At 35.0% G+C, this 12,922-nt stretch overlaps 2 protein-coding genes and 1 pseudogene across 3 annotated transcripts; 1 reads left to right on the top strand and 2 right to left on the bottom strand.

Annotated features, from left to right (window-relative positions):
• Positions 1-81: 81 nt before the first annotated feature.
• LOC150025385 (uncharacterized) lies at positions 82-2,477 on the top strand. Its single transcript, XM_090294006.1, has 5 exons — positions 82-609; positions 712-937; positions 1,095-1,181; positions 1,291-2,219; positions 2,427-2,477. Exons 1-5 carry the CDS (start codon positions 82-84, stop codon positions 2,475-2,477), a joined length of 1,821 nt encoding a protein of 606 aa, XP_090150132.1.
• Positions 2,478-4,913: 2,436 nt separating this feature from the next.
• LOC150025384 (uncharacterized) lies at positions 4,914-5,841 on the bottom strand. The gene is made up of 3 exons (XM_090294005.1): positions 5,642-5,841; positions 5,459-5,561; positions 4,914-5,387 (listed from the first exon to the last, which is right to left on the bottom strand). The coding sequence occupies exons 1-3, from the start codon at positions 5,839-5,841 to the stop codon at positions 4,914-4,916; spliced, it is 777 nt and encodes a 258-aa protein (XP_090150131.1).
• A 3,489-nt stretch (positions 5,842-9,330) lies between these two features.
• On the bottom strand, positions 9,331-11,505 carry LOC137827155 (uncharacterized; annotated as a pseudogene). The gene is made up of 6 exons (XR_016514905.1): positions 11,380-11,505; positions 10,843-11,136; positions 10,593-10,742; positions 10,235-10,513; positions 10,053-10,154; positions 9,331-9,974 (listed from the first exon to the last, which is right to left on the bottom strand). The product of XR_016514905.1 is annotated as an uncharacterized LOC137827155 (transcript).
• Positions 11,506-12,922: the final 1,417 nt, after the last annotated feature.

The raw sequence follows: 12,922 nt of genomic DNA, 5'->3' as shown, positions 1-12,922 counted from the left end.
TTGCGAAGGTTCCAAGTCCCCAGGACCTGACGACTTTAATTTTCTCTTCATCAAGAAAAGCTGGGAGTTAAAGAAGAGTTTATGGCAGCTTTGGCTTCTTTTCATGGTACAGGTCATATTCCCAAAGGTTGTAATGCCTCTTTCATCGCTCTTGTTCCTAAAGTCGGAGATCCAATCCTGCTTGAGCAGTATCGTCCTATCTCTTTATTTGGGGCCACTTACAAAATTATCTCCAAGGTCCTAGCAGGAAGAATGAAGAATGTACTTTCCTCTATTATTGATGAAAGCCAGTCGGCTTTTATTAAGAAGAGAGGGATACTCGAAAGTGTGCTTATGGCTAATGAAGTAGTGGAGGATCTCAGGAGAAGTGAGAGAAGTGGATTGTGTCTGAAGGTGGATTTTGAAAAGGCGTACGATTCGGTTAGCTGGGTCTTCCTTTACGACATGCTCCAAAGGTTAGGGTTCCATAGTAAGTGGATTGGCTGGATCAGAGGATGTATGGAAAGTGCAACAGTTTCAGTTCTGGTTAATGGGAGCCCTACGGAGGAATTCAAACCCTCGAGAGGGTTGAGGCAGGGCGACCCTCTTGCGCCATTCCTCTTTACAGTGGTAGCATAAGGTTTGGCTGGTATAGTAAGGCAAGCGGAAAAGGCCAGATTACGTTCTGGTCTAAAGATTGGGAGAAATGAGGTTGTACTGAGTATTCTACAGTATGTCGATGACACTGTGTTTTTCTGTGAGGACTCTTACACCAACGTAGTGACACTGAAATCCATCCTCAGGGGGTATGAGCTCGCTTCAGGGCTGAAGATCAATTTTCACAAGTCAAAACTTACAGGTATCAATGTTCAAAGAAGTAATCTAGATTGCTACACAAAGACTTTGAACTGTGTTCAGACGGGTTTCCCGTTCAAATATTTGGGCCTTGAAGTGGGAGGTAATCCGAGAAAGAAGAAGTTTTGGGAGCCTGTGATAAACAAACTTAAAGCAAGGCTCAACGTGTGGAAAAGAAGATTCTTATCTATGGCAGGGAGAATATGCCTTATTAAATCCGTTCTTACCTCTGTCCCGTTGTACTATTTGTCACTCTTCAGAGCACCGGTCACGGTTTGTAGAAGTATCACCAGAATCCAAAGGAGGTTTCTATGGGGTGGGGGAAGGAGAAAGAGACGATATCATGGGTAAGTTGGAAAGAGTTATGTAAGCCAAAAGAGGAGGGTGGTCTGGGTTTGAGAGATTTGCACAACTTCAATCTTGCTTTGCTGGCTAAATGGAGATGACGTCTTCTAGTGGAAGAAAAAGTAAGGTGGAAGGATCTGTTGGTCTCGAAGTATGGGTCGAGTTTTAATGCTTCACAGTCACCAGTGAAACTCCAATCCTGGTGGTGGAGAGACTTGTTCAAAGATTGTGGGGAGGACAAAGGAGATGATTGGTTCAACAAAGAGATCGGGTGGAAGTTAGGATGTGGGGACAAAGTAAAGTTTTGGGAAGACATATGGATCGGGAACTCTAATCTCAAATCGATGTACCCAAGGCTTTTTTCTTTGTCTTTAAATCAGGGGCAAAAGGTGGAAGAGGCTGGTGTGTGGATTGGAACGGTATGGCAGTGGTGTTTAAGGTGGAGGTGTCCTAGATTTGTGTGGGAATCTGAAATGGAAGTAGAAATGATGATTCACTTGTCGTCGATCAAGTTGAGTAGAGAACAAAAGAATGTCCAAGTGTGGGGGAATGATGTAGGAAATGGGTTCTCTGTGAATTCTGCTTATGATTGCCTGACAAAACAGGGTAGAGGCCCACACTCAGAGGTATTCATAAACCTATGGAAGGCTAAAGCTTTCCCTAGTTTGGTGACTACAGCGTGGAGGATCCTGACGAATAGTGTACCAACAAGAGAATGTCTAAGTAGGAGAGGGGTGATGTTGAATAATGCCTTATGTGCTCTGTGCCAGGTTAATGCTGAATCATGTCAACATCTTTTTTTGGAGTGTAAACACGCGATGAGTGTTTGGTTCATGTGCTTAAGATGGGTTGGTATTCTATTTGTTCAACATAATGATGTAAAGACCCACTTTGAGAATTTCCACCTGTTTCAGATTAGTAATAAACAAAATATGGTTTGGAAAGGGATTTGGACAGCAGTTGTTAGATGCATAGGGGACCAAAGGAATACGGTGGTGTTCAAGCAAGTTGTTGTGGATGTGGAGGAGATTTTTCAAAAGGTACAGTTAAAATCCTGGTTATGGTTAAAGCACCAGTCTTCTTTCTTCTCTTATTCCTTAGTGGATTGGATTTTGAATCCAATCCCCTGTATAAAAAGCATTAAGTAATTGGGGCTGGTAGGCATTGTTTCAGCTGGGAAGGACGGGCTTGTTTAACCTCTGAGGGGCACTTTTTCAGTTATGAGAACTTGTTATACTGTGCCGAAGAATGCTCATATAGGTGGGGATGGAAGGGCTGTGGGATATGCTCTTAAATAAATGAATTCTAGTCCATGGGAACTGAGTTAGTTGTGGAACAGGAGCAGAACGTAGGCTGAAGTGGTTGGGGTACATTAGAGGTATTTCTCGGATATATGTAGAAGGTTGGTTTGGCCACAATGAGAAAAAGCTAGTGGCATAGGACTAGTAAGAGGAGATGAAGTATTCTGGTTTTGCTGATTGGGGTTGCTGGGGCTGCAGAGGTCTCGTTATGGGATGCAAAGACGCTGAGCCTAGGTTTGTAACAGGTGGGATGCTGTTTGACGTGAGGAATGGAGAGGTAAGTTATATAACAGCTGGGATCTTTTGGTGTTGATTGATAGGGAGGAGCATCAACCATGAAGAATCAGAATTGGAGAAGTCCAGTTCTGGAAAATCATGCTGCTGGTGCATAATCAAGAGCAAGAATTTATCTGTTTCATGTTTTCATTGTCTTAGGAACAAATCTTATGTCTTTGGCTGAGTAATTGAAAGCTTCTCTATGCTTTTAGTTCTCTGGATTGTAATTGTGTATTTGAGATTTGTATAAAGGTTGGGACACCCCTCAAGTGTCCCGTTTTATTCATTAATTCATTGCTGATAAAAAAAAAGTAAAAGTAAACTAACTAGAATACAAAATTTTGGTGTAGTAATTCCAAATATTTTGACGACAATACATGAAAAAAAAGATTAAAAAAAACTTGGAATGAAGAAAGAGCAAAAAAGAATCCTGTTTTCAAAATTTGTTGAGTGGATTAGATTCGCTAGATGAATTACATTTGTTTAGCAGATTATATTCGCTAAATTGAGAAATATATACGCAAACCGTTTTTACTATTTAAAGTAAATAATTTGCTTTTAAATAAATGCATAAATCATAGGAGACCACAATTGTCCTTAAGTTGAATGTTTTGAATGTTGTTGTCGATCGTATTTAATAAGAAGTCTCTGTTGTAGGACTGCCTGAAATTTGGACTGGTATATTTTTAAAACATTCTTTTATCAAAGTATCTTGAAGGGTGTATATTGCAGTATCTAAATTCTGAACTTTTTGGCTTTTAGGAGATTATTGCTTCGGATTCTACACCGTTTTAATGGCTGTTTTTGTTATTTCATATTCATTATTTTTACTACACCCTAACTATTTAGTTTCTTAAACAATAAATAATATGAATTGTTTCCTTTTAAAAATTGAAACACTTCATTTTAAAAATTAAAAGTTTATTATCATTATTAGGCTTAAATAAATTTTGTTTCTTTCCTTTCTGAAAATGAATTAACCTGCGAGTTGAAGAAAATTAGAGATAAAAAGTATAAGTTGATCAATGAGAATCGAAAACCAGAAGGTAAGAAAAACAACTACGTCATCTCGTTCATCACAAATCAAATGGTACATTACTTTTTTTTATACAAATTATTTTGTGTTACTTAGATGCTTAAATATATTTGAATGAATAAAAATTAAATTCATTTTTCTTTAAGCTAACATTATCTTTAAGCGTAAAATAATTTATAAAAGTTTTCTTTTATGTATATACAAAGCATCATTCCTTGCTCTCATCACTAGTTAGACTTTCCCTTGTATTAAACTAATCTCTACTTTCAACATATCTATAGAATGAGGAAAGAAATGATAAAGAAGTTCAATTGTTATAATTGCAAAACCTCAACATAAGTGCAAAAGAGACTCATAAAAAGAGTGACAAGGAAGAGATGAGGCTTGCATCGGACATGAGCGACTATGGGAAGAAGTAGATGGGAAGAAGTAGAGATGTCACACCATTTAAAAGAGGAAGTCATGCGAATCCATGCTGATCAAAAAAAAAAAAGTCATGCGAATCCATGAGGAGTTACAAAAGGCTAATGAAGAATTGTAACAAGTTGTGCACATATAAATGTCCATCGAAGACGGTGAGAAAAATCTTTGCCTTGTACACACTAGCATATCCACAATCCTTCGCAATAATGGAAGAACATGTACCCCCTCACTACATGGTGTCCAATTTGAAGACTGACGCTATGTAGTGTCACTACAAGAAAAACTCAAATTACATACAACCAAAATCCGTATGTAACACACAAAATCCGTATATAAAACACAGTTACATACGGACAAAAATCCGTATGTAAAATCCATGTGTCATTACATACGGATAAATTCGTATGTAAAATCCGTATGTAATTACATACGGATATATCCGTATGTAATTAACAGGCAGACTTACATACAGATAAATCTATATGTAACATTGTACACAACAGTACCATTTTTTGTATTTGGAAGCAGCCTATATTTTTTGTATTTGGAAGCACCCCATATTCTACACCTGCATATATCCATCAACATTCCAGTTTTCAGAAGACAAATATTCATCACATTCAAAGTTATCCATACATACAATACTTACTATTTTCAAATATCTAAAATGTATTTCATTAAACAAAGTTCTAGAGAAGCTAATAATTATTATAATCTTCACCGAGTGAATTTTTTTGTTCATCATGAGTACTATGATGTTGCACTTCATTTGACTGTTGATTCGGTTGAGTTGGTGGCGGGATATTTGGCTGCTGAAAAAACTGTTGTGTTGCAGCTGCTGCCTCAAGTGGTAGATATTGCATCATGGAATTTTGAAAGTTTTGTAACCTTGCATCCATGTGTTTAATATGTTGCCTAAGTTCAACAATTTCTTCTGAATTAGCCTTCTTATTACTAGAAGATGGTTGTGTTTCTTGTAGGTAGCGACCAACACAATCGTCCTGACGATCAACACGTCCAACCCCATATACTCGTCCCTTGTACCTTCCACCTACAGTTTCTAACCAACAACGACTTCTCAATTTTTCCTCCTCAGCAGGATCTAATGGAGTAGATATTGAGGTAGATTGTGACTCAGATAATGCTTGAGACAATCTACTTTCAAAATCTTCCTATTAAAATGAAAAATATTTGTTATCATACCAATTAATGTATATGAAAAAAAAAGTTTAAAAACACTAACATGAGTCCGTCTTGATCTATCATCAACAAAATCTCCAGTGCTCTTTCGTATATGTGTTTGTTGAAACACTTCATCAACATGGACAGAGCGGCCAAGCTCCTCTGTGTATAAAGAAAACATTTCATAAATTAAGAAGATAATAATTAATCATAGATTAATATAAAAAAATTATATGGAAATCATACCAAACGAATAGCGTGTTCATGAACACTAATAGATCCTCCAGTGTGCAGACATCCACCTTTTTCAGACAAACGATTCTTTTTAGCTGTATCACATTTGGATCGATACACAGCCATGTTCCAGTGTTCTTGGAGGCTGTTCCAAACATTATTGTCAATCCATTCTGGTCGTTTACCTTCTTGGCGAGCATCTTTAAACATTTGTGAAAGGATGTGAGAAGCTTTTGTATGAAAAATTTTCCTAACTTTTTCCTCGTCCTCAACCCTCCATGTGACCTTCCTCTGCAAAACAACAAGAATCATCAATCCAAATTGTAAAATATAAAATATTTAAAGGGAATAAAAAACAAGTACCTTAAAACGTTGAAAAAATATATCCCGTTCACCCTTTGGGATTGTCCCCCACGTTGGCCATGGCTCACCAAATTGTTGCTTGATGGTGGCAGTGATGGCCTTTGATGCAATTTTTTATGGATAAAACCTAAATACCAAAACAAAGTTAGTCAAAATTATAAGACAATAATAATAAATTATATAAATTGAATTTTGTTATATTCTTACCCTCCCCCAATAGGCTGAATCAAAGGTCGATCACCAGCTGAGAGGACCTCGTACTCTAAGTTATTCGCTGCAAAAGCTGAGTGCGTCCCTCCAAGATTTGTATATGGGGATGGTGTAAGAGTTTGTGTTACAAACTCTACCTAAATCGTCTTTAGGTATTATAATTAGTAATAAAAAAATATTTTTCATGCATTACATTACATAATTTTATACATCAGAAATTGTAATGAGAATTTACCCAATGGCAAGATATTGGATTGTATTGACTTTTTGAATTATGAATTTATCACTTATGCCTACATTGACTCAGATGAGGCAGCGAGCCATCAAAAAAAGTTCACTGCTAACATTATTTTAAAATTATCAAGTTTTATAGCTAATAAATTCATACAAAAGTTCACTAAACCACAATAACATAAACATAAAAATATACACCACCTTATACAATGTATAATGTATCACTTCACAGAGACAAACCAAAGCCCTGCACATTTCCAGCTCAATAACCCAAAAATAAACCATAAACCATGTATGCCAAAATAAACCAAAAAACCAGCAACTTCCTGCAAACAAAGAGAGCAACATACAAAAAAAGTAGATTCTATTTTTTCCTACAATTTTTGTTACATACTACGTCAGTGGTGGCGATTGGGAAGACTACGTCGGGTCGGTGTTTGAAAAATGTCGAGCACACGAGATTCTACAATGGCAAAGGGGGGAAGTTGGACACTGATAAACCGAAAGAGATTGCTCAGTTTAGATGCTCGTTCGTGCGTGCGGTGTGGAAGATTGCAGATCGACGGTGGTGTCGTTCGGTGGTGTGTTTGGCTGGTGTCGTTCGCTGGTGTCCTTCAGTGGAATTGGGGTTGCTGTGATTTAGGTTAAGTAGGGTTTTTTTTTACTGAATGAAGAATACGTGAAGTGGGCTAGTGAAAAATACGTTAAGTGAAGTGAAGCCGGGCTTAGTGAAGAATACGTTAAGTGAAGGTGCCTGGTTCCAATTCAAATTCAACATATTTTTTAATTTCAATTAAATTTTAAATTTTAAATAACGTACATACGGATAATATCCGTATGTAATCTTTTCTAAAAACGAAACTTACATACGGATTTAATCCGTATGTACATTTTTTTAAGAAATGAAAATTTTAAAAAATAAAAAATCGTTACATACAGATTATATCAGTATGTAAGTTTAAAAAAAAAATCGTTACATACGGATTCTATCCGTATGTAATTTTTTTTAAAAAAAAACTTTTCCATTACATACAGATTATTATCCATATGTAATACTTACGTTACATACGGATTAGAATCCGTATGTAAAAATCCGTATGTAATGTTGGAGTTACATACGGATCAGAATTCGTATGAAAAAATTTGTATGTAATGTCTATTTTACATACGGATCCAGATCCGTATGTAAAAAACTGTATGTAACTAGCGATTTTCTTGTAGTGTGTCGGCTTAACCAACACTAATTTATCAATCATTTTTAAATTAAAGTAATTTAGTGTTAACTTCGTCGACACTAATGCTTTTTATTTTAAAATTTATTTAATTTAGCGTTGATAAGCATAATTTGCCTATTATCATTCAACATTATGATAAAATAATTGTTTGATATCTTATGCAACATTAATTAAGTATTTTGGATTATCCTTCACTCATTGACTACATTTAATAAGATTTGTATAATTTGGCGTGTGTTTATAATTTAATCGATTATTTGGTCATATAATCATTTATGTTTCTTAGACTCACTCATTCTCTTATATTTTCTTTTGCAATTGGTTTTTGGTTATATCAATAATCATTCATACTTTTTTTTACAATTGATAATAAGTTCATTTTCAATTAACATTGTCTTTTTGTCATTGCATAGTGTTTGTTCCTAGGGAAGCTTTTATGAGTCATATTGCTTATAAATGCTACTAATCATAATGTCGATAATAATAATGTTTATGATTAAGTGTTGTTTGTAGGATTTGTTTGCATTGATTGGATGATTGATGTTAAGTTTTTTTTTAATTTCTCATGAATTTTGCTATTTCTATAAAATGAATATCATGTTGAATATGGTCTATATTAAATTTCATTACCTAGATTATATTCTTCTTTAAAGGTACATGAGTTAATTGTTTCAGGAATCAGTGTCATGAATTAACTACTTAAGATTGGTTTTGGTTGGCCATCACAAAGAACAGAAGGTTGTTAACATAACATCACAAATCATGAAGTTTGCATCTTATGTTGATGGTTCCTCTCTCCATTTCTCATTATCTTAGTATGATCAAAATATAAAACATAAATCAATATATAAGATAATCTTGAGCATATTATTGAAAAACTGATTTTATGTTTTTTCTGAACATAATAGTCAATTATGTTGAGAAATAATTTGGTCAAATTTGCACTACAAAAAAAATCACTTTTAGCGACCACCAAATTCGATCACTAACAGTACAATAATCGGTCGCTAAACGTATCTGCGACCGAAACAGTCACCAAATAAAGATGGAAGCGAAAACCCTAGTCGCAAAGCCTTTAGCGACCGAATTATAAAGTAGTCGCTAATTTGCAACCGATATTTCGGTGGCGAAATCGGTCACAGAATATTTGGTCACCAAAATTTAGAAACCAAATTAGCAATCGAAATTGCGGTGGCTAAATCGGTCGCATAAAATTTGGTCACCAAAATTCATAAACCACATTAGCGACCAAACTTTTATAAAATATTGGTGGCTAAATCGGTGGCTGAAATAGAGGTGATAGCGGCCACCATTTTCGGTCGCTAATGGATTAAATTAATTAATTAAAAAAAAACTTTTGGTGGCTAATTCGGTGGCTAAATGGAGACCGCTTTAGCAACTAATTTGATTTCGGTGACTAAATATTTTTCTTAATTACAGCGACTGATTCTATTTCGGTCGCTAATTTTATTTTTTTTTGTAAATATAGCCACCAAATCGATTTCGGTGGCTATTTTTTTATGTATTGTTCATACCTATTTTAAATGGTATTTTAACCATTTTATAAAGAAATTTAAACTTGCTTATAGATACTCAAAATTCAATCAAGCTAAATACTAATAAACTTCAAATACAAAGTTTAAGAAGGAGTTGTACTCAAATTAAAAGTAAATCGTATTACACAACGAAAAGTATTAAAAACTAGTTAAAAGAGTCAAATCTATTATATAATTCAACATCCAACTAATCTTCTTGTGAACTATCATCTCTAATGTTGTCTCCTTTATAATGTCCACTGGTAGTAGGATTTGAAGAACCTGATATGGGATTATTCATTTGAATGTGTTGCATGATTTGTTGCATCTGCTCATTTTGTTTGCACATCTGCTCATTTTGTTTACGCATCTACTCATTTTGTTTGCGCATAAACTCATCTTGTTTGCGCATGCGTTCACTTTGCTCTTCATGAGTTTTCATCAATAGCTCCATCTTTTCTTCAAGACTCCGCTCCTTGACATGTTTTGTCATAAGTTCATTATTTAACTTTTGAATAATCTCACGCATTTCTTCTATTTGATGGACTACTGGAGCTTGGCTTGTAGTTGAGTGAGCACTTGTTGAACTATTAAACCTCTTGCTCAATACACCAAGACCATAGACATTCCCTTTCTTATTTCCATCTCCAACAACATCAATGTATATTTCATTGTCATCAATAGAGGCAACATGAGAGTTTTGCGAAGATTCGCTTTCAAGCATTTGTTGTTGTTGGGCTTCTTTTCGGTGTTTCTTATATTTCTCCTGAAAATGAAATCAAATTGATTATTGCAAAGAAAACATATAGTAAAAATTAAATTATAACTTAAATTTTAAACACACTGCAAGGTCGTGAGTCTTGTCATTGACCCATTGTCCAGTCTTCAATTTCTTCGTTCTCTCTACAACCTCCCAAGCAGTTGGTTGTCGTTCAAGCTCCTTAGTCTACATAAATTTAATAAAAAGATATAATAGATTGTATTTAAACAAAAATATAGAAAGAGAAAAAAATATAACAATATTACCATTTTCTCAAAGTGAGCCGCAATAAATATGGAACCACCATAGTAGGTTGATGCTCCCTTCTCAACAGCTCGATTCGCCTTGGCAATAACACTCTTGTTTTGGAATTTTGTAGAACTCCAATGCTTGTCCAAGGTTGATCGAACAAGTGGTGGAATCCAGGTCCCCTTATTTTGACCATGCCTAACTTTACTCATAGCATTTTTAAAGATACGGGAGGCTTTTGTATCAAAAATGGATCTAATGAGTTGGTCTTGTTCCAGATCCCACCTATACTCTTTCTGCATGAAAAATAAATTAGAAAACAAACATTGTAGAAAAATATAATAACATTTTAAATGTAATCATAACTCAAATTACCTTAAACTCTCCAAACCATCTATCTTTGAGCTCAAGACGAACCTTCTTCCAAGTGGGACTGGGTTCATCATATTTTTGCTTGATGATTCGTGAGATTACATTGGAAGGTCCATTTGCTGGTGAAAATCTGTGTTCCAAACATATTGTCAAAATGATATATGAAAATCAAAACATATTGATGAATTACAATTAGATTAAAATATACTTACTCTCATCTTTCTGCATGAAGCCAGGGTCTTTGATCAACTACATTGCCAGACTCATTGTCAGGTGTAAGAGAGTCTTGTATTGGTGAAGGTTGATTCATAGTTGGCTTTGTAGAAAAGGAAGTAGGATTTGATTCCCCTACATGATGTTCAATATCTTGATCGTGAAGTGTAGGAAGTGGGGGTCCTTCATAGATAGGATGTATAGACTCCATAGTTGTTGGAAGAACAAATGAAGGGTGAATGTTGGTGTTGGGTAAAGATATATCATCAACACGAACACCTCGACCACCACGATTAGGTGGTCTACGGCCACCACCTCTACCCCTTGGTGTCATCTGAAAGTAAAAAATATTACATATATAAGATGTAATTAATATAATAATCAAAGTGGATCAATCAATTTTGAATAATCAAATAAAGTAATCATGATCAAAAGACTCAAACCTGATTGTGTTTTCTACAACCAAATATGTCAGATATCTTCCCTATTATTCACTACAATTATGGGAAACCACAATAAAATTAATGTTAAACATAATTTGGACAAGGTATACAATCAATTTTAATGCATGAATTACCGAAGAGGTATCTGTGTTACTGAAATCACTCTCTATGTTATCCTCACTTGAAATGTATTCCTCCTCGTATTGTTCATCTATGTCTGTTTCATTTAGTAATTGTAGATCTACTTCTTCTCCCCCCATCTAAATCAGCAAGAGAATCATGAATGAATTATGGATCAACATGCAACACTACTTCAAGTTGTAGAAGCTCATCATCTTGGTATGGAGTGTCATCATCTTTAGCAATTTTGAAGAACATACAATTGGGCAGCATCAAAGTCCCTTTGATTTAGATAATATGTCATGCATTTTCCAATTTCTCTTCCTGGATAATTGAAAATTGAAAGAGGAGGAGCACATGAAGAACCCTCGCTTACTTCGAGATTACGAGGGATCCTAGTCCTTCTTGTTTCAACATGATCAGGATAATAAAATGAGGCAAATGTAGATGTTTCCTCCACCAAGAAAGCTTCACAAATAGAGCCTTCCACCCTCGCTTTATTTTTTACTTTTTTTTAGGGAGTGTAAGAACCTAAAAAAGAATATGGATGTACACAATTTTAAATATTAAATAAATAAACAACAAATGTTATAATAGTGATTAGTAATTTTATACCTCTCAAATGGATACATCCAACGATATTGGACTGGACCACCAACTTTTGCCTCGTAAGGTAGATGAATTAGAAGATGTTCCATGGAATTAAAGAAGCTTGGTGGAAATATTTGTTCCAATTTACACAATAACACAGGAATATTTTCTTCCATAACTCTTAGGTGTTCAACATTTAGTGTTGTCGAACTTAATTCTCTAAAGAAAAAACTAAGTTCAATAAGAACTTTCCAGATTGATTTTGGTAATGCGTCAAATGCAATTGGAAGCATTGATGAAGCTTTAAGAAAAGAAAAAAGCCAAAAGAATACGGCTCTAGGGGTAGCTATTTTCAATCAATCATATAGTATATAGTTTTGATCGTTGTTGTTTTTTGTTTGTGTTTATAAGGTTTTTTCCGAAAGTGAAGGCAAGATGTTTGAAATTCCTATATACAGGCTATTAATCAATTTAGAAATATTTTTCGAAACTGGTTGTTGTTTTAATGTAGACAGGCATACAGAATGAAGGAAAAATATAACATCATAAATATAAGAAACATGATAAACATTCCACACATATTTCTTCATTGAAACAGCCACCACCTCCACCCTCTGAAACCATAAGTCAAGTCATATTCAACTAAATTGTCTTTAGACAAGAGTAAATATCCAAGAATGAAAAATCTCACCAACAAAGTTAACGTCTTTGATGTGCCACCCCTTTCAATTTGTAATTCAATATTCTTGCTCACACTGTCATCAAGTAGAGTCTCCAGTTTCAAGAATTGGGTAATGACCTGCAATGAATTTTACAGAGTCAAGTTCTACCAAACAAATTAGAAATGAGACTCCTATGTCTAAAGCCAACAACAAATTAATGCAAGCAATCAAATACCTCCGTTCTCCTCCGCTCGCACCGTTCGGCTCCGCTCGCACCGTTTGCCTCCGCTCGGCTCCGCTCACA

The sequence above is a fragment of the Phaseolus vulgaris genome, chromosome 8, assembly GCF_051622355.1.
Source record: "Phaseolus vulgaris cultivar YP4 chromosome 8, ASM5162235v1, whole genome shotgun sequence".
Lineage (NCBI taxonomy): Eukaryota > Viridiplantae > Streptophyta > Magnoliopsida > Fabales > Fabaceae > Phaseolus > Phaseolus vulgaris.
This window is presented reverse-complemented; position numbering and strand designations above follow the sequence as displayed.

Bases quoted from the DNA above. Each gene is read 5' to 3' on its own strand.
- LOC150025385 (XM_090294006.1), top strand. From the start codon at position 82: ATGGCAGCTTTGGCTTCTTTTCATGGTACAGGTCATATTCCCAAAGGT. The intron at 610-711 runs GTAGCATAAGGT...AGTATTCTACAG, and splicing joins CGCCATTCCTCTTTACAGTG to TATGTCGATGACACTGTGTT. The intron at 1,182-1,290 runs GTAAGTTGGAAA...GACGTCTTCTAG, and splicing joins AGAAAGAGACGATATCATGG to TGGAAGAAAAAGTAAGGTGG.
- LOC150025384 (XM_090294005.1), bottom strand. From the start codon at position 5,841: ATGTTTAAAGATGCTCGCCAAGAAGGTAAACGACCAGAATGGATTGAC. The intron at 5,562-5,641 runs ATGATTTCCATA...TTCTTTATACAC, and splicing joins GAACACGCTATTCGTTTGGT to AGAGGAGCTTGGCCGCTCTG. The intron at 5,388-5,458 runs GTTAGTGTTTTT...TCATTTTAATAG, and splicing joins ATAGATCAAGACGGACTCAT to GAAGATTTTGAAAGTAGATT.